Raw genomic sequence first — 18,785 nt, forward strand, 5'->3', positions numbered from 1 at the left:
TAAAATGCAATGTTTTTGTTGCCACAGTAGAGTCTGTTATTTTCTTGCTAATTTATAAATTGAATAAATCCAAGAATTGAAAATCTTTTGTAACAGTGTTGCAGTTAAATACTGCCTTTTCCACTCAAATCCAGCTGTGTTGCGTGTTCATGCAGAAGAGGGTTGGAGAGGTAGTGTTAAGTAGTTATTTAGGGATGTTAATAACATGCTTAAAATGTTTCTATAAAGTGCTTTTGGATCATACGATGCCATCTGTGTTACAGTTGATTGTAGTTAATTATACAGGCATGAATTTCTTGGGAAAATGGATGGCATTACTCAAACAGTTTGTTTGTGATCAAGATAATGGAATGACACAATATTAAACTGATGGAATTAAGTCTGAAATGCATTCCTCACTAATAATCCTCCACAAATCAGTGGAATTATTCTGAGCTACTCCAGTTTAACTGAGAATTTGGATAGGTGTACTCTTGTAACATTATTGCAATAACTGCAATGGATTTTTGTACCTTAAGTGTTGTGAAGTATCTGAGAAAAAAGAAAAATTGGTTTCCTATGTAATAGCCACTGTTTCTAATTAATTATTTCCCTTTCTGCAATTTAGCTGTAAGAGATTTAAAAGTTAAACAGGTGGTGTGCTTTAAAATATACATGTTGAGGTTTAGCAGCAATTATGTCTTCCAGTACTGAAATTCTATTAATCTCTTCTGTTTTACTATAAACCATTAACTCTTCACATAATTGACACCCAGCTATGTTTTGCATTTAAAAAAAAAAAACAAACAAAAAACTGTGTAAAACTTCTGATGAAAAATCAGTGGATGGGATTTAGATATGTATCTAAATGTATGTGTGTGATGCAAACAGGTAACTACGCACACACAGGTAACTACACGTGGTAAGTCTGCGTATAGGAATATATGTAAACTACATATGTACAGCTTATAAGGTGCAGGATTTTGCATGGGTTTTGTAAACATGGTCCACCCATCAATGAGTTAAAGCTAACTATGGTTGAAGGATTAATCTTTGAGGAAAAATTCAGGTCAGTCAGGATTTGACATGTGTCTGTTAAAGCTGTTGGAATTGATCTAATCCTAAACAAAACTTTGGCTAGACTTCCATCTGCAGAGACTCATTACTGTATGTTGGGGTTTGGGGGGAGTGACTGTTTATTATTTTTAATTTAAATCAGATATTATTTCATCGAAGATAAGTTTCAGAAGTTATTTCACACTGGGAAACATTGGTTGGTTGGTTGTTGTTTTGCCTTATGGAAGCTGAGATTTGCTCTAAACCAGCCAACTGTTGGTAAAGGAATACATTAACTCTGCAATATGGGTAGCCCACGAAGGATTTGCTAGCATATGGTAGTGCGTGGTAGTTCTATTTAGAGTGGAAATCTTCAAGACAGGAAGCTATTTTCCAGTGAGCATGGCACTGGATTAAAAGCAGGGTCCTGAATGCAAGTCTCTCACATCCTGAATGAGTGTCATGTGTACCCAGGCTTTGGTTATGCTGGTGTTTTCTGCTAGTTTTGATGAGAAGTTTTGTTCTGAACCTGAAATTTTCTCAGCAAAAGCATGGTCAAGGCAGATATGCTACTTTGGAAGTTTGGGTTGAATTACCCACATTTGGTTATATTTTTAAAAAAAAAAAAAAGTGTTTCGTCAGACTAGTCTCAATCGTTATGTAAACAGCACAGAGAGAAAAATCCTCATGGGATGTGTACAGGAAATATGCAACATAACCATATGTACATGACAATAAATGTCTTGGCAATTATTTCTTGATCTCAGTACTTTCAAGACTTGCTACCTGCTTACTGTATTTTTCTATGTAACTTCCAACAGATTTTCTTCTCACATTGCAACTGAGTAGCATACTATTTGTGACAAATGTTTGTACAGAAAAAAAAACAAAACACAAAACCAGCACATGATGTGATTACATTGGCAGAGCACTTTGGCTTAGCATGAAATACCTTTTCAGAGGAAAACTCATTTTCTTGTATATAGATCTATAGACTGTTGAAATCCTAAATGAAAAATTGACATTAGTCAGAAGAGCTTCCCCATATGAGGAAGTGGGAACTCAGGCATAGACAATATTACATTTTCTTGCTATTATAATAATTTGAGATGTATCAGAGACTCAAAAAGGTTTGTCTAAACTAATTAATTGTAACAGTTTTTCAAAAATAGAAAACAACAGTGTTCACAAGGCTGTATCATGCACTTGAAATTTTCAGTATTTGTAAGAATAGTGTTTTGCTTAAGCTATGGTTTGCTTAAAATATTGGTACGCTGGGTAGGGATTTATTCATTTAAGTGCAGTGAAACATTGATTTCAGAAACTACTATCTAGAAAACACATTTTCCAATTAGCCTTGATGTCTGAATTGCAAGTCAGGAGGCAAAAAGAATGATGAGCCCTGCTAAAGACAGCTTATGATGCATTATTAATGCTATTTTCAATATCAAACATGCCAGGAATCATATGCATAATATATTCTCCCAGAATCAAAAATATGAAGACCTTTCTGTTCTATTAAGATGATGTGTCTTATAGATGCCACCCTCTACATAACTCACTGAAAAAAAAAAAGGTAAAAATACAATGGCAATGTAACTGGTTTTACAGGAAGTGGCTTCTCTGCCCACTGCTGCCCAGCACTACAGTGGTGGTGTCCCACTGAGTTGGTCTATTAGCTGTAAGGGCTGGACGTTTTGAGGTTCTATGCTCAGTTTTGGCACCTCGGCGTTAGCTTCCTGGGCTTACTGCATGTTAGCTAGCTGGCAAAGCAGACCACTGAGCAACCTGGGCATGGTAGGTTTGCATTCCCTCGCCAGCATGATAAACCATCTCTGTGCAGTGTTCTGTATCAGCACAGTGATGTTGGCTTGGAAACGTTTTTGTGGCAAGTTTTTCTCCCAGTATTTGGGAGAAATATTCTTTTAAGACTGGCATTTGTCCACCAGTCCCCAGATGGCTTTTCTGCATGCAGGCATGCACCAGCAGACACCGCTGTCTCTGTATTACAAGACTGGCACTTTATTAATACAAATAACTACTTTCATAGTTCCCAACAATGGGGCTTGTCCCATTGCGTATGCAGAAGCTCATGGTCATCACTAGAAAGCTGCCTTACTCTGTCCAGTCTGATTTCCCATTATTATCCCTGGGAATAACAACCCAGCATACACCAAATGGACCGATGGCTCTGAACTGTGTAAATCTCTTTCTGGTCTGCAGGATAATGAATACAGGAGGGGGCCTCTGTGTGTGTATCACCAGTTCTTGAAAATAAAACTATTGCTTTCAGGTTTGCCCCTTCAGTCTGTACAGCAACCTGGCTGTTTGAGAAATTTTGCTTGGGAGCCCTGGCTCAAAACGATTCTGCCGTTGTTTTCCCATGCGGTCTGCTGTAGCCCATGTCTGTGTGATGTATACCTGCAGCTGGTAGCATGTCTGCAGGTGGGAGAAGGGAGCTGGGATTTCCTTCTTTCTGGTTTGTGCCCACTCTTGGCAGTATTTTCATTCTCAGTGATGCCCAGCTCCGAGAGAGATGTGCCACTTAAGGATGAGGAAGCCGCAGCCCTCTGGGTCATGCAGAAATGCCGGGGGAGAAAGGGCTTCTGCACCCCCATGTTCCCTTGCACCCATCCTGCTGCTTCCTGCACTGGTGTCTTACCCTCAGACCAGAAACTAGTGCTGCCTGGTAGGAGCTGGGCAGGAGGACAGGAGGCAAAGTGTTCAGTGCAGAGGGCTGAGACCTCCTGAGGAAAGGCAGAGCAGCAGAGGAATTCTCTCACCAGAAATGGGCTGCTCCTGGGGATTAAATCACAAGTCGCGTGTTAGACCGCAAGTGAGTGAGTACCTGTCTGCTACCTGCTTTTCTTTTGTTTATCCTTCCTGCAGCTTGCTTCAGTGTGGCAAAAACAGTGATAAGTGAATGGTGTATGTAATGAGTTTATTGAAGCTTTTATTCTCTGACGTGAAGTTGCTGTTGTAAATACTAGTAATGGTTGCTTTTTGCTGGTTTTGCCATCAAAATCGATGTCCTTGCAGGTGAACAGCAAGTCTGATTATATTTCTTGGTTTACCAGAGATAAATCAACCTGCTCCGTAATAATACATATTGCTCACACTGCATTTTAATCTTTTCATACTTAGAAGTTCAAGAGCCTGTAGGCTTCATTAGTTTAAGTTTTCATAATGTCTTTGAAACCAATGGAGTTTCATGAATACAGATTATCTAAAGATCTTTGTATTGTTACTGATCATTTGTTAATTTGCATAGAATAAAGTAAAATTACAGTTAAACCACTGAAGTGAGCATTTGGTAGCACTGAAGCTCCTCAGTCCTAGGCTGACTTTCCTTTCCTGCCCTGGGGAGGACCGGGTCGGGTCTGTAAGCACAGAAGCATTTGGTCCCGCTCTTGCTGGGAGGGGAAGCGGGAGCCTCCTGGGCCTCCACAGGGGTGCCAGCAAGGGCACCTCCTTTACTGTCATTCTCGAGCATGTGCCTTTTCCACTTCAGGAGAGACATGCAGGGCATCTCTGCTAGCTGGGGCAGCTGCCAGCAGTGCCTGAGCTTTGGTGTGTCCAGGAACAAACCCACCTGTAGCATCACGGATGGGCACTGACACTTCTTGACCAGCGTTTCCATCCCCACTGGTTTCTAAATGCATGTGGGAAGGCTACCACAACCACTGCCTCGGCAGGCTCCTTCCCACTCTGTATGAACAAATGTACAATGAACGTAGCCCTTTTTTTATCATGAGGAAGGGGAAACGTACTCCTTTCTTGCAGGTCTTCCTCTGAGAAACCTTCCCTGCCTACCCCACAGGTTTTTGTGCTGAGAAGCGTGGTGTGCAGAACAGTTTTCCATTGTTCTGCAGGTCTCGCTGCTATTAGTTCATTTGTGCGATAGACCATTACCAAGGCTGATCAAATTCCTATTATCTGGATCTCTTAATCCTTGGATGTTACTCTTGACTACATTCAAGCTTTATCATTATGTCCCTTTTCATCCTTAAAGATTTAATTGGAAGAGTCCTCAGTTAATTTCTGTGTAGTTCTTCTTGAAGCAGGCTTGTTACTTTAAGTACTGGCAAGGGAGCTGATTTTTCTCTGGGAAAATCTCATTAAGGCTTCAGCATTCCAGCCTGGAAGACGTTTCCAACATCAGCCTCTTTCCCACACTGTGCTGATGGGGGCCTGTGGGATCTGAATGTCAGTGACCTCCCCTTTCTTTTGTCACCTCAAACTTACCATGGGGTGTGTAGATGTGATCCACAGCTGAGCTTGCAGAGGAGAAAGTCTCCTGGAACTGGTGTCTGGAGAGGATGGGTGCCAGATACAAACAGTGACTTTGGCTAGTGAAGCCTTAGCAAAGCTTGGCTTAGGGTGGGCAACTGCAGCCTCTGGCAGGCATTCAGTTTACCACACTTGGGTTGCTTTTATGGGGTAACAGGGAACAGCTTGCTGATATTTCAGATCTTTAAAGGTTTTGTGGACTCACATAGAGCAAACATGGCAATACAAGCCCATCTTTCTTGAAATAAGCTAACCAATTTTAAATTTTATTTTTTTAGTAGAGAAAACTCAAATTTAGGCAGATGCTTGGCATGAAATGTGTCGACTCATACAATTAAACCTTGGTAACATTTTAAACAAAAGCTTAAATACTGAAAGTATGAGGACACATAGTGCTACAGATCGACCTCAGACAGAATTCCCACGAAGTGAACTGTGCTTAGCAACCATAGGTCCCTAGCTCTGCAGGGAAGGTGCCAGGATGGTGTGCTCCTCTGCGTGATGCTCCTGAAGGGGTTCTCTGAGACAATACCAGCACATGGTAGCAAAATGGTTGATGATCTGCTGCTTGGATTCACAGGGATGCCTGGGGAGTGTGTGTGCAGGGTATCTGACTACTCTGCACTATCACCATGCACTGTCTCCCAGAAAATCAGCTGCTGGGCTTGCACTTCTCCTAGCTTACCTCTAATAACATTTTTGCTTTTTGGTTTACTTGTATCAGTTCCTTAGTTTTATTTTCTGTAAGCAAACAAACAAAAATTCTTGTAGCCCTTGTCTGTCAAAAATAATCCTTCTGATTGAAATTATTCCCACAAATCCCTGTATAATTTAAATTATTATTTGTCTGGCATTCAAATGTAAGCAGTTAAAAGCTTGTATTAATGCTGCTTCTCCTTTCCTCAGGTTGTGAAATAACCTGGCTCCACCTACTGCATGCATCGTTATAACATGTCGTTTCAGAAAATAATTGTAATGTGCACAAATGCTTCATTCATTGCAGTAGGTCGAATTCAGTGCCTGTGGCTACAGACTGCCCCATTTTTTTATTTCTAAAGAAAGATGGGTTTTTAAGACCTCCGTGATAGATCACTGATGTATTGCATCTTCTTACACAAAGAAGCAAGAATCTGAAATTCAAAGAACATCTGCTCCTGTTTATATTTTTTTCAGGCAATATCTGTAAAGTTTTATTTATTTCTATTTTTTTTTGATGAACCAAACACATTTGTAGCTTCAAGGCTACAAAGTCAAGCATCAGACTGAGAAACAACAGAATTAAGACTGTTTGTACTACCTTGGTTTGGTCAACTAATATCCGGAATTTTTTTTTTTTTCCCCAAGTCTCAGCCTCCCCACTCTTACCCTGATCCAGTGTAGATTTGTAGTGATTGCTTGTCCTACTTGATTTCCCCAGCTCTCAGCAGCTTTGCTTGGTTACTCCCAAACTCCAGCCACTTGTCCCAGATGCTCTCAGCCCTCTCCTAGCTTCATATCCCATTTTTATATCCCCCTAGGCAGCTGCCTCCCTCTGTTCTTTTCTCCCTAATGGATGCAGGTTTTTGCTCTTAGAATTCAAATCAGGCTGTTCTATTATTATTATTATTACACTTGTATTTTACTATTATTATTATTATATTGTTGTTTTACTATCATCATATATTGTTATTTTATTATTACAGCTGCCCTGAACTGTTAAGCCTCTTTACTTGTGCTTGGACAGGGAGTAGCACTGCTCTGTTGTGGTTTTGTCTGTGAGTCATGATGAATAAACCAATGCATTGAAGGTCATCGTCCAAAAAGATTGTTAGCCACATTAATAAGGTTGGTATGAACAAGGTTGGAAATATTTTCCCAAATTTGAGCTTTTTTTGTGTATTTTTATAGCATAACTTAAACAGATCTTTAAAACAAGGATTTACTTCAAACTAGAAATGTAGTGACAGTTAAAAATGAATCCCAGTAAGTTTTTGAACTGAGAAATACATGTAATCTCTTCAGGATATAGTTTTATCTAGGCAAGTCAAAGTTTTCCAGTAAGACATTTTTTCATTAGATTTTACATTCTTCTGTAAATTTACATGTTGTTGTAAAATTCCCAATCTGTTCTGCTGTTTGCTTTGAAACAACAAAACCACGTTGTCCTCGGCCCTCGTCAGAAGTTGGCCTAAGTCTTGTGTGAGAACTTTGGTGAAAGACAGAGCCTTTATACCACTGGATTTCATACCTCCTCTGTTACTGCAGTTTTTAGAATCATCCAGTTCTCTGAATATTACTTGGATCCTTCTCTTTGCTGATGGTGTTTCCCCACTTTGCATTACCATAAGCATGTATCTTTTGCGTGAGCTTGTTAGCTGCTGCTCTAGGCATTTCATTCATGATTTTGCTCCCATTATTTTTTTTCATAGGCAATTTTAAAATAAACTTTGATAGCGAGTCAGCTTTGTCTAGAGAAGCGAAGGCAACTGTTTCTTTGTGTGTGTTGCTGTTTATCTTTTAAATAGGAATGAACTGGGTTTTCACAGCCATAGTCTGTATCCACAGGTTGAAAAATTGCATGGGATAATTCTCAAGGAGCTTGTGCAGCATCGTGGGGATTCTCCTTCCACAGTGCTTTGACAAGTAATGTTGTTAGAAGATCCTTCAGAAAGTATACAAAGTGTGAAAGAAACATCAGGGAAACATCCATATTTAGGGAATAGAGCAGACAGTACCTACGTTCCACTGCTCCAGAGCTAAACAAAGCCTTCAGGACACAGTGTTTTGCCCAGAATTTCTTGCTGTCCTCAGGTTTCTATTAGATTAAACCTGTTCATGCTATTGATGAGCACTGAGTTAAATACCAATCTGAGAAAGAATTGACAGCAACCTGAATGCCCTCCTGTGGACTTGTTCAGCACAGAGTGATCAAGTGCATAATATTAATGGACTGTCTGTCTGCATCAACAGTTTTAAGAAATTAATCAAATGAAGTAAGGACAAACTGTGATACTGTCAGTCAAGTTCACCTCTGTGCAGACAACTCCCAGATTGCAGGGATTTGATTTAATTTGATTTGATGAATAGGTGAATTATTTATTTTTACATAGAACTCTGACATTTTTCTGAACCATAGGATGGATGCAGCACAAAAATGACATTAACAGGTAAAAAAATACCATCTTTCTCCCTACCTTTATCTGTCTTTGTCTCAGATTTGCAAATTCTTTGGAGTGAGTTTGTGTCTTGCTCTTAGGCTCCCTATGCCTGACAGTTATACTAAGCTAGAGTATGTTTTTTGCAAGGATATGAGTTTTCAATAACTCCTATACTCTTTCCTTAATAGTATTGATTGTAAAGGACCTTTGACTGTCATTGATAATATGACATTCTAAATTTGGCACAGTCTCTACAGACTTTAATAATGCTTACCCATTCCAGAATGCTGCTGTTTATTCTTGGGCAAAGTCTCTGTTAGAGAATCTTGAAATAAAAATCAACAAATGTATGTAGCTTTTAGCACTGCACTTAGCATTACATGTTTTGCTGACAAATCTGAAGTTATCACTATAAATTGTGTATGTTGTATAGTTTATGAATGTGTTGGGATTAATGGATAGACATAGAGTGCAGACTATATGAATTCTGTGAAGTTGGGTCCACTTTTGCCCGGTTCTCCACTGTTTAATAGAATAAATTTGCTTGACTCAGTTTTGTTTGCTTAGATTTGACTCAAAACCTCTTAGTGTGAGTAAAACTCCTACATTGTTACCACACTTAGATAAACCTATATAGATCTTAATTGCTGTTTTGATGGTACACCATACGCTCCTGTATAGAAAGCTTTTGATGTTGGGTAATCTCTGCTTGCTTCTGCAGCTTCTTACTACTTTTTTTTTTTTTAATTTTATTATTTGCATTGTGAATATCTGAAAAGTATTTGTAGGAAACCAGACTTTTTTTAAAGAACATAAAAGTATTCTGCCTGTACTGAAAATAGTTTTCCCAGCTGTTGGTGTCTCCAAGCCATGACAGTGCCAGGGGACAGTGCTGGGACATCCCTCCCGAACACCCACATCCTCTGCACTGTGTGAATTCCAGTGCAAATGAAGTGACAGAAAACATTTATAGTTTGTGATTTAAATCTTTTGCTGTATACAGGTGTAATACAAAATATTATTGCACCTGAGCTCTGTCCAGCCCTTACTTAATCCAGGGAAGAGCCACTTTAGCTGGCTGACATGTACCTTGTGCTTCCTAGAAATGTCTTGTGTCTCACCGTGCGCGTGGTGGGTATCTCATCACCTACCCACCTCCAGCACTCTGACAGTGGTTGTGTGATTTCCCTCCTTCCAGGCAAGTAAGAAAATGTAGTGGGACGGAGGCAAGGACGAGAAGCCTCGAGCGAGCACTGGGACGAGGGCCTCCGGGCTGGACTCCCCTCTCTGCCGCGCGGCCTCATCATGTCCAAGAAGGGCACCAGCAGCCGAGCTAGGGGGGAGAAGCCGGACGCCTTGGCTGCCTTGCAGGCTGCCAATGAAGAGCTCAGGGCCAAGCTCACCGACATCCAAATAGAGCTCCAGCAAGAAAAGAGTAAGGTGTGCATCTTTTCCTTTCTTTCCCCTATTGATTTAAATAAAGATAGTCTGTTGTTTCTGACCGCTAACCACTCTTTGCCCCACTTGTAGCTGACTTGTACACGACTTCGACAATAAATCAGAGTGCGTGCACCTGGAGCTAGCCTTCTGTGGGAAACAAGAGGCAACCCCTTTATTGCAGATTTTTAAACTGTTCTCCTTGTATATATAACGTGCGTATGATACAAAAGAACTCTGGAAGCGAGGGTGCTTTGGTGGTGTGGCTCTTGGTGGGAAAGCTGAGCAGTGAGGATGGCCAGTCCCTGGGCAGGCAGGACTCAGCCGTGGGCAGCACGCTTGCTCCTGCCATCCACGAAGAAATGAAGTTGAAAAATCACATAGCTAAATGCCAGCAAAAGATCTGGAAAAACAAACACCTGCTCAAAACAGATGGCATAATCATAGCGGTGGGCTGAAAGCTGTCCACATCCTCTCTTTCTTCCGCTACAACTTTTTCTAGTAAATATTTACCTATTTATGAGGATGGCTACATTGAGGGTTTTGAATGCAATTTTGTGTTATTCAGAAATTCTCTTTGCTGATTCTTCTCTTTCACATTTACACTAATTTCATTTGGATTTTATGCTCAAAATCCTTCAGACTGGCTGCTTACAATCTCCAGATGTATGGTAATAGGCCTCAGCTCTGCCTCCTGCTCTGATTGCCAAAGTCTAAGGAGCCACAGTTTCACCCTGAGCCTTTGAAGGAGTGGCAGCTGATGCAGCTTGAGCCTCAGCTTTAAGAGCTTTCAGCCATAGCCTTCAGACCACTTCTGAGTGAGGGCATAAAAAATTTAGTTGCTTTTCCCTAATCCCCCAAACTAGTTTCTACTGATAAACTTTGGGGCTTTCTTTGGTTCCAGAATGTTAAGAGACATGCATTACCATGAAGGGGCAGACTGATATTCTGCATTTTTTCGTTAATTTGCATCATTATTAGGCATTGTATACTATGAATACAATTTTTAAGGAAGCTTCTAAGGGGATGGTGGGGTGTGTGTGTATCTATATATATGTATAAATAGAACATCTATTAATCCTTTTGTTGTGAACCAGCATTTGCAGTTTTAAGACTGAGGACCCTGTTTTCCTTCTCCCTGTCCTCCCCAGCCACTTCTCATCATGGCTTCTTTTGAGTTTATGGTATGGTTTTAAATTGAAATGTCATTTGACCCTTCTGTGGTCAGATACAGTTAGTTATTTGTACTGAATAATTAATTGCTTAAAAAGCATCTGATAAAACGCAATTGTTTGGGGCTTCACAGTAGCTTGCACAGAGCTTTTTATGTCTTGCATATGCATGTGTGCACAGTGCAGTTTGGATCTGTGTGCCTGAGCTTGCAAAAATAATGGCTTAGCATCTGATTTCTCATGTATTCTTTGAGGGACGTGGTGTGAGAGCTTCTGCAGATATCTAGATGAAGAATAAAGTCAAGACCCAGACTTACTCCACAAGATACTGCTTAATTCCTAAATGTGTATTATCTTAAACATTAGTCTGTTTGCAGAACCTATTACACACACGCTAGCCTAGTTTCTGAGCCTACACTTCCTGTAGCATTTGGATATGGATGGTTAGTTTACCAAGAAATTTTGTGCTTCTTGCATAAATTTATGATACTTATTTATATTGTGTTAACTCGTGCTTTTTAGGGCACTGAACTGAGCAAATTAAAGAGTCCATAAGATTGCAAGGGATTATTATTTAATTATAAAAATAGAATATGATGCTAAAATCAGCATTGGTGCCTAGACTTTTATCCTCAATACCAGTAATTTGCAAAATGATGGTGATACATTTGTTTCCCTTTTTCTAAATATGCAGATATTTCTGCTTATGCTGGATTCCAGTGAAAGAAAGGTCTTTTCTACAAATTTGTCAGGGTTCTTTTTCTTGTTTTCACAAATTACTTTTTCCTTAGAAGAATTCTCAAAGTCTTCTGTAATATCACAGTTTTTTCTTTACACTTGCACAGTTTGGTTCTGCAGTGCAATCATTTGTGAGGCAGGCTTAGGCATATTCTTAGCAAGGAAACCTTATTGTGTCAACTGAGGAAGAAAAATGTATCTTTAGTGAACTGAATTGACTGGAACATTTTTCCCAATAAACACTTCAGTAATTAAATACAATGTAGCAAATACCCACTTCTTAATTTTAGCATTTAAATGTGTGTACAGGCTGGTCTGATAAACACTGTAGGGCAGAAAAGACAACAAACTGATACGCACTCCCTGCCTCTGAATAAACCTGCCCAAAGGAGAGGGTCAGCTATGCAAACACTGCAAATGCTACTGCAAATACATGGTGAGAATATCTTCTAGTGCAATACCCGCCGTTATGCAGGAACCACTTCAATAAAGAGCTGAGGTGGGTCGTATTTTCCCCTAAGACACGTGATTCTCATTTGTAGCCCAAAAAATCACTGATGACTGCCTGCCAACTCTGCCGGCTCTTCTGGTGTGTGTGTGCACATGTAACCTCCCAAGCAGGGCTGCCTAGTCCCTAGTGCAATGGACAATCATAGATGGGAAACTGGACATCAGTGCCTAACTCAGTGCAGTGGTGCACAGGCATAGCCACCCAGAGGACAGGTTGTATCTTAAGGGTTTTAGACATTGCCACTGTCGATTTTGATTATGTGGAACTACAGTAGCTATATCAACAACAAGGTGAACGCTCGTTAGTGCTTCTGGAGAGGATGGGTCTGTCAGGGCTAAGGCAGAGTTTTTCCCAGAGTATTTGTGGTAGATTTAGAATCGCTTTTACAACCCCGAGTACTCCTGACTGTGTTGCTAGATTAGCTGTGTCACTAAAGATCCCCACAGGTACCTGCCAAACCTCAAGTCCAATGACAGCTGTGACAGTACATTGAAAGTATTTGCCATAAATTGTAAAAAAATCTTTTCCCTATGAAAATGTTTTACAGGGGTTTGTAATGTGTATTTTCTTCACACAAAATTTTTCAAGAGAGGAAATTTCTCTTTTGTAAGGCTACAGCGTGAAGACTGTGCGGCAGAGCTCAGTGACCCTAGTTTTACCCAGAACCTCTTTAAGAAAGCGGTGTTTAATATGTAATAAAGTATTTGATCACAAAGAATGACAAAATGCCAAATATGTAGTTCTGCGTGAGGTAGTACTACTTGACTGGGCTTTCACTCTAAGGTACAGACATACAACGTTAAGGTCTAATATTGTAAAGTGATCTGTACCATTTTTAAATAATATCATAATTTGTATTAATCAGTCTGTTGATCAAAAATACTTTTTTTGGCTTTCCTTGTAGGTCAGCAAGTTGGAAAGAGAGAAAAATCAGGAAGTTAAGCAGATCAAAGAGCACGAACAGCATAAAAGTACAGTGGTGGTAACAGAGCTCAAAGTCAAACTTCATGAAGAGAAAATGAAGGAGCTCCAAGCTGTTCGAGAAGCACTTTTGAGACAGCACGAAGCTGAACTACTTAGAGTAATAAAAATTAAAGATAATGAAATCCAGAGACTACAGACCCTTCTCAATGCTGTACGCGATGGGGCTCCTGACAAGGTGAAAACGGTGCTGCTCACAGAGGCGAAAGAGGAGGCCAAGAAGGGGTTTGAAGTTGAGAAAATAAAAATGCAGCAAGAAATTTCAGAGCTGAAGGGGGCTAAGAAACAAGTGGAAGAGGCTTTAACTATGGTCATCCAGGCTGACAAAATTAAAGCAGCGGAGATAAGGAGTGTGTATCACCTGCATCAAGAGGAAATCAGCAGAATTAAGAGGGAGTGTGAGAGAGAAATTCGTAGACTGGTATGTGTTGCTATCTGCATCTATGTTTTTACTAACACGTTATTGATAGTAAGTAAATGAAAGTTCAGTGCTGGACTCAGATGAATCAAACTTCTGGAACTTGCTTCAAATCTGTTTTACATTTACCAGTAGAGATGTCAAAATGTTTTTAAAAACTATTAGGATGTGTTGTAAGGAACTTTTTTATCCACGTTAGTACCTACTGATATTGTTCACATTTCAGATATCAGGAAGAGGCCTTGGGTTACTAGCTGGTTAGGGGAAAGCTACAAACCAGTTATGTTTCTTGGCACATGCCTCTATTTCCCCACCATTTGTTCCTTGCTGATCCACCTTGGTCCCTCCTTTTCCCTGCCTTTGCTAGTTCCTGTAAACATCCCATAATGAGCTTTACACAAGCCCCAAATGCTCTTTCTTCTGCATCCCATAGTGAGTCCTATACCTTGTAGGCAATGACACTCTGCAAGGTGTTCAGGAAGGAGCTTCTCTCCGTGATCCACCTCAGTGGCTTTCTCCCAGGACAGGTGCTGGTGCTCCTCCTTGGGTGGCCCCGTGAGCAGCGACCCAGCACACTCCCCACCTCAGCAGGTCACTGGGGTTCCTCACCCATCATTGCTCATCTGATCCTCACTGGGTCTTTGTGTGTGCTGATCAGGCTTCAGTTACCTAATCGAACCATTTGAGTCTCAGGTGCAACAGTTTGAGTCTCAAAGGCAATAGCTACATGCTTACAGCTTTGGAGTATTCCTCCAGTGTGTCTGGAAACTTGTTAGAGAGGTTAAAATGGATCATGTTGCTTGGAAAAGGGGAGAACTCCCTGCCAGAGGGAGCTGCCTCCAAGAGGGAAGTCTTTGCATGAGAGCCTGGCAGGCCACCAACACTTTCTGGGTTTTAGATGATTTCTTCTCCACTGCCATCTCAGACACTTGCCTTACAATTCACACAGTCTTGTGAGTGCACAGCTGATTTGCAGGACTGTATCCCTTAGCTGCTGCTGCCTTTCCCAAGGACATGGGAACAAATGTAACACCCATACTCTTGTGATGCGTATTTTGGGTCTTGGCTCAGTATTTATTTGAAGTTACCATCTTTTTGTGATTGCCATGCTTTCTTGTAGCATTCAGTGTCTCAGTATAAACTCATCCATGTCTCTTCTAAGTCGTTATCCCTTGACTATTATCCAAATACTCAAAAAAATTAAAAAATGCACAATCAGCTTGTAGACTGGCCCCAAGTCAAAGTATGGCAGCATAGCCATGCTTCAGTGAATACTCTGCAGAACCTACCCACCACAGAGCTGGTACAGCATCGTCTGTGTCCTAACGAACCAAAGTGACTGACAGCAACTGAGACACTGTGCACTGCTCCATTATTCAGTGGAGTGCTATGTACCCTTTATTTAACCACCCATTCTCTCAGACTTCAGGGTGTGGTTTTTTTCCCTCATAGATTATTTTATTTTTATGAAGAGGATATTAAAATAATTTATAACCAACTGATCTATTGATACTTTTCAAATATCCTGCAGTGGAAGTACTTTCTTCTCTAAACATACATTACTAGATGCATTGATTTAATACATCAGAATGAAAGGATGGCTAATGTACATCCTAAATAAACTTGCTGCATTACATAAAAGTCCACATTAATGGCCTCTAATGTAGAAACTATAAAATAAATATGTTCTTAATTATAAGGAATAGAGTGGTTTGATGTTCTGTTTTCTAAATTGCCTTTGAAAATCAAACTTTTTTTTTAACTCCTGCTTGAAAGAATCAGATTATCTAACTGTACTAATTAAATTACATGATGCCATCATTTTACCAAGCCCTGAGTGCTTCCTGAATGACTTTAAGTACTCTCAGCTCCATTGACTCGACTGTAATTGATTTCAGTGGGAGCTGTTGGCTCCTGGCACCTTGTAGGGGAGGGCCCTGCCATTTCAGGGGGGAAAGGCTGGTGCCATGTTGTATGATAAAAGCTCTCCTCTCTATGAAAAGGAGGCAGTTCTCAAAACACTTAAACTATTACTGAAAACCAGTGCTTTTTTCCCTTTTTAAGATAGAGGTCATCAATAACGTACAGTCATTGAGCCTCACTGGGGTTGCAACGAGATAGAGAGAAACACAGAATATCCTGACGTGAGCGGGTCCATCCATCCAGCAGAGCAATGGGATTGCACCTTCATGTAACGGCTGTGGCAGACATCCAGCCCTGAATTGTTAATGGATTCACATCAGGATTTTAAAAGCTCCGTGATTCATGTACGATGCATTATTTAGTCATTTTAATCAAGGGGGAAAGTAACCTTTGAGAAAATTATGATTTCATGCCTAGAAAAATACTACTTTTTTTGTTTAGTCAGAACGGAGAAAGACAAGTTGTACTCATTCATGTTTAGCTTTTCAATGATGTGAAGCCCTTTAACATTAAGTAATTTTTTGAGGTTATTTATCTCTGATAGGTACAGTTTTTCATTTGCAAGTCAAGTATATCTATGCGGGCTTAGCTTATGGAAAATACTTCCATACATAGTCAGACAAAAATTGTTTTAAAAAGGTGAGTTAGTACTAATCCATTATTCTCCTTTCAAATTTAAAGTACTTTTTTTTTCTTTATTGGACAGACAGGAACACATTTGTTGATGTCTCACTTTATACATTTGGAAAAATATTAGATGGCCTTTAAAGTAACAGATGTGGTAGGAAGACAGAGCATTATGCAAAAAGGAACTGTACAGCCACCAAATTTACTTCAAGCAAATTGGAGTTTATTTTGGTCTTCAGCATCATCCTCTTTTGTCAGATTTTGCCAAGGGAGATGCAGGGCATCTGCTGATGTGAACAGCTCAGGCTTTCAAAATAACCAGCTCTAATATAAACCTTTCCATTTTGTTGAGTTACTACAACTTTGAAGTTAAATTGTCCTAACAAGCTAAACCCAGTGCCAGTGAATGAACTTTGTCCTCACCAGGTTTCTAAGGGGAATCCCTGCATTTTTGCCCTCTTCCAGAAGAGATCTTGGTGAAGGCTCAGCTGCACTGTAGCCTCTCAAACCAGCTGTGCCTACCTGTGCACTCTACTGATCTCCAGCAGCAAAACTAACTTCAAAATATAATTGTGGTCAAAATGAGACTTCCAAACGCAACTGTAAGCTGGGTCCTCCCCAGCTTGCACTCTCGTGCCAGGACATGTTTTCAGCAGACCCAAAATAGAGAGCAAACAGGCTGTTAGAATAGAGGGGTAATATTTGGTAGTTTTGCACTGCAGGCACTCAGAGGCTTGCAGATTGTAACAGCTAGTAAGGTGTAATCTCTCTTTAGAAACAGTTCCTGCGTAGTATTTACCAAATAAAAATTCCAACTATTTATTCTAGTTATTTTTCTGGGGCCAGGGTAACTATTACTCATTGATGCCAATGGCTTCAGACTAATCCTATACAGCACGGCTGAGCGTCTTTCAGTTCTGTGAACAGCATAGGAAATGAAATAACGTGTTTTGCAAAAGTGTATGTTCAAATTATTCTGGCCTCATGGCTTCTGTTTGCACATATGGCTTGTGCTGTTTGTGTCTGTAAAGTCTGAGTGTGACGCTCTCTAGAGAAGTACAACTAACCTAGTTAAGCTATCCCTGGCTCAGAAGCTTAAGAAATGTGAATGTGAAAGATAAAAGTCCCTTGCAGATGGTAACAAGTAAGTATGGCAATGACTTCCTTTCTAAAGAATTTCTAATTTTAGTAAACTTTTTTAAAGTTTAATTTGTGCATTTTAAAACATCTTAAAATACTACACAAATGTATTTACATTCGTATGGTCTCCAACTAATAACAGCACACCATGTGTTAGTGTGTGCATGTCCAGGGAAAACAGCCCTTCAGCCAGGAGAATTCCCTGAGATTAACTGGCCTTGAATTTTGCTTAATGGGGACTAAACTTCAGTGCGGTAAAGAGCATTTAAATTTTACTTAAATGTAGATTGATCAGAAAGGAGAAGTGCTGAACAGCAATGGCCACTGCAGCCTCCCTTCCCCCTGTCTCGTAAGGGGACTAAAAAAAAATTCAGAAAAACTAAAGAAATGAGATTTGTTAGAGACTGGAAGGTGTTTATTTTTAATTTAAGGTAAACTTTAGTCGATGATGACTACCGAAAGGTTTAATAGCCTGCTCTAATACCTCTTGTAAGACCATTGTATGTTGAGACCTTCATAGCTTCTTTATAGTAATGCAACACCACAGACAAAGAGGAGATCAATCTTTTCAGTATCGCACTGAACCTCTATGTTTACAGGCGCTTTCCTGAGATTTCTCTGTTAGGCAGTGGTAGATCAGTGAAAATGTCTGATTTAAAGGATGGTATCAGATGAAAAGTGTAGGAAGCTGACTTTTTAAATATTAATTTTATTGGTGATTGATTTAGTCTTTATCTTCTCCTTTTTATTCCCATCTGTGGTGAAAAATTACCATATTTGGTATCACAAAGGTATCTCAGCAGTCATCCTGTACTGAAAGGTAGACAAATTATTCAAGGTGAATAATTCCTTCTTGCAAATGTGGGTATTTTTCATCATTTGTGGTTTGAACCTCATTTACAACAGTATTTATTCCAACTAAACCTGGACTACTGAAGCATTTTGTTGTATATTAGAAGCTATACAACATTACTTTTACATTTTGGAGGGTCAATAAACCTCATAGTTTTGAGTTGTTCCTTTTGTGTCTGTCAGTCTAGTTCTTAAAAATGTTTCTCTCTATGGTCCTAAACAAGAAGTTTGCTCTCTTCTGTGCTGTAACCACGTCGTTGTTGTGCTACAGCACACCTAATACGGTGCTTGGGCTTGGGCATCCTGTACATCTGGAAGCACTTTGAAACTGTTGGCACTGGGTGTGAGGTTTCTGCTCTCAGCAGTGTAGGTCTGAGACACAACACACTTCATTTTATGGCATTTACCAGTGGCACTGAATAGTTACACTATCCGGAGCATGAGGGAAGTATGATATATGTTTGAAGGTAGAGCAAAAGAGGGGAATGCAAAATAGGACAAGTGTGGGAAAAATCTTTGAATCT

General features: G+C 40.0%; 1 protein-coding gene across 34 annotated transcripts in view; it reads left to right on the forward strand.

Moving 5' to 3' along the window:
* The window catches only part of JAKMIP3 (Janus kinase and microtubule interacting protein 3), a 90,942-nt gene that overhangs the window by 25,330 nt on the left and 46,827 nt on the right, over positions 1-18,785 (forward strand). For all 34 annotated transcript variants that reach the window (XM_069797282.1, XM_069797288.1, XM_069797289.1 and 31 more), the window contains 3 exons: positions 7,008-7,149; positions 9,661-9,902; positions 13,225-13,722. In XM_069797282.1, coding sequence (XP_069653383.1) covers positions 9,768-9,902; positions 13,225-13,722 — 633 coding nt within the window. In that variant the 5' untranslated portion in view covers positions 7,008-7,149; positions 9,661-9,767. The remainder of the gene's footprint in view (positions 1-7,007; positions 7,150-9,660; positions 9,903-13,224; positions 13,723-18,785) is intronic.

This window comes from Haliaeetus albicilla, chromosome 11 (assembly GCF_947461875.1).
Source record: "Haliaeetus albicilla chromosome 11, bHalAlb1.1, whole genome shotgun sequence".
NCBI classification, from domain to species: Eukaryota; Metazoa; Chordata; class Aves; order Accipitriformes; family Accipitridae; genus Haliaeetus; species Haliaeetus albicilla.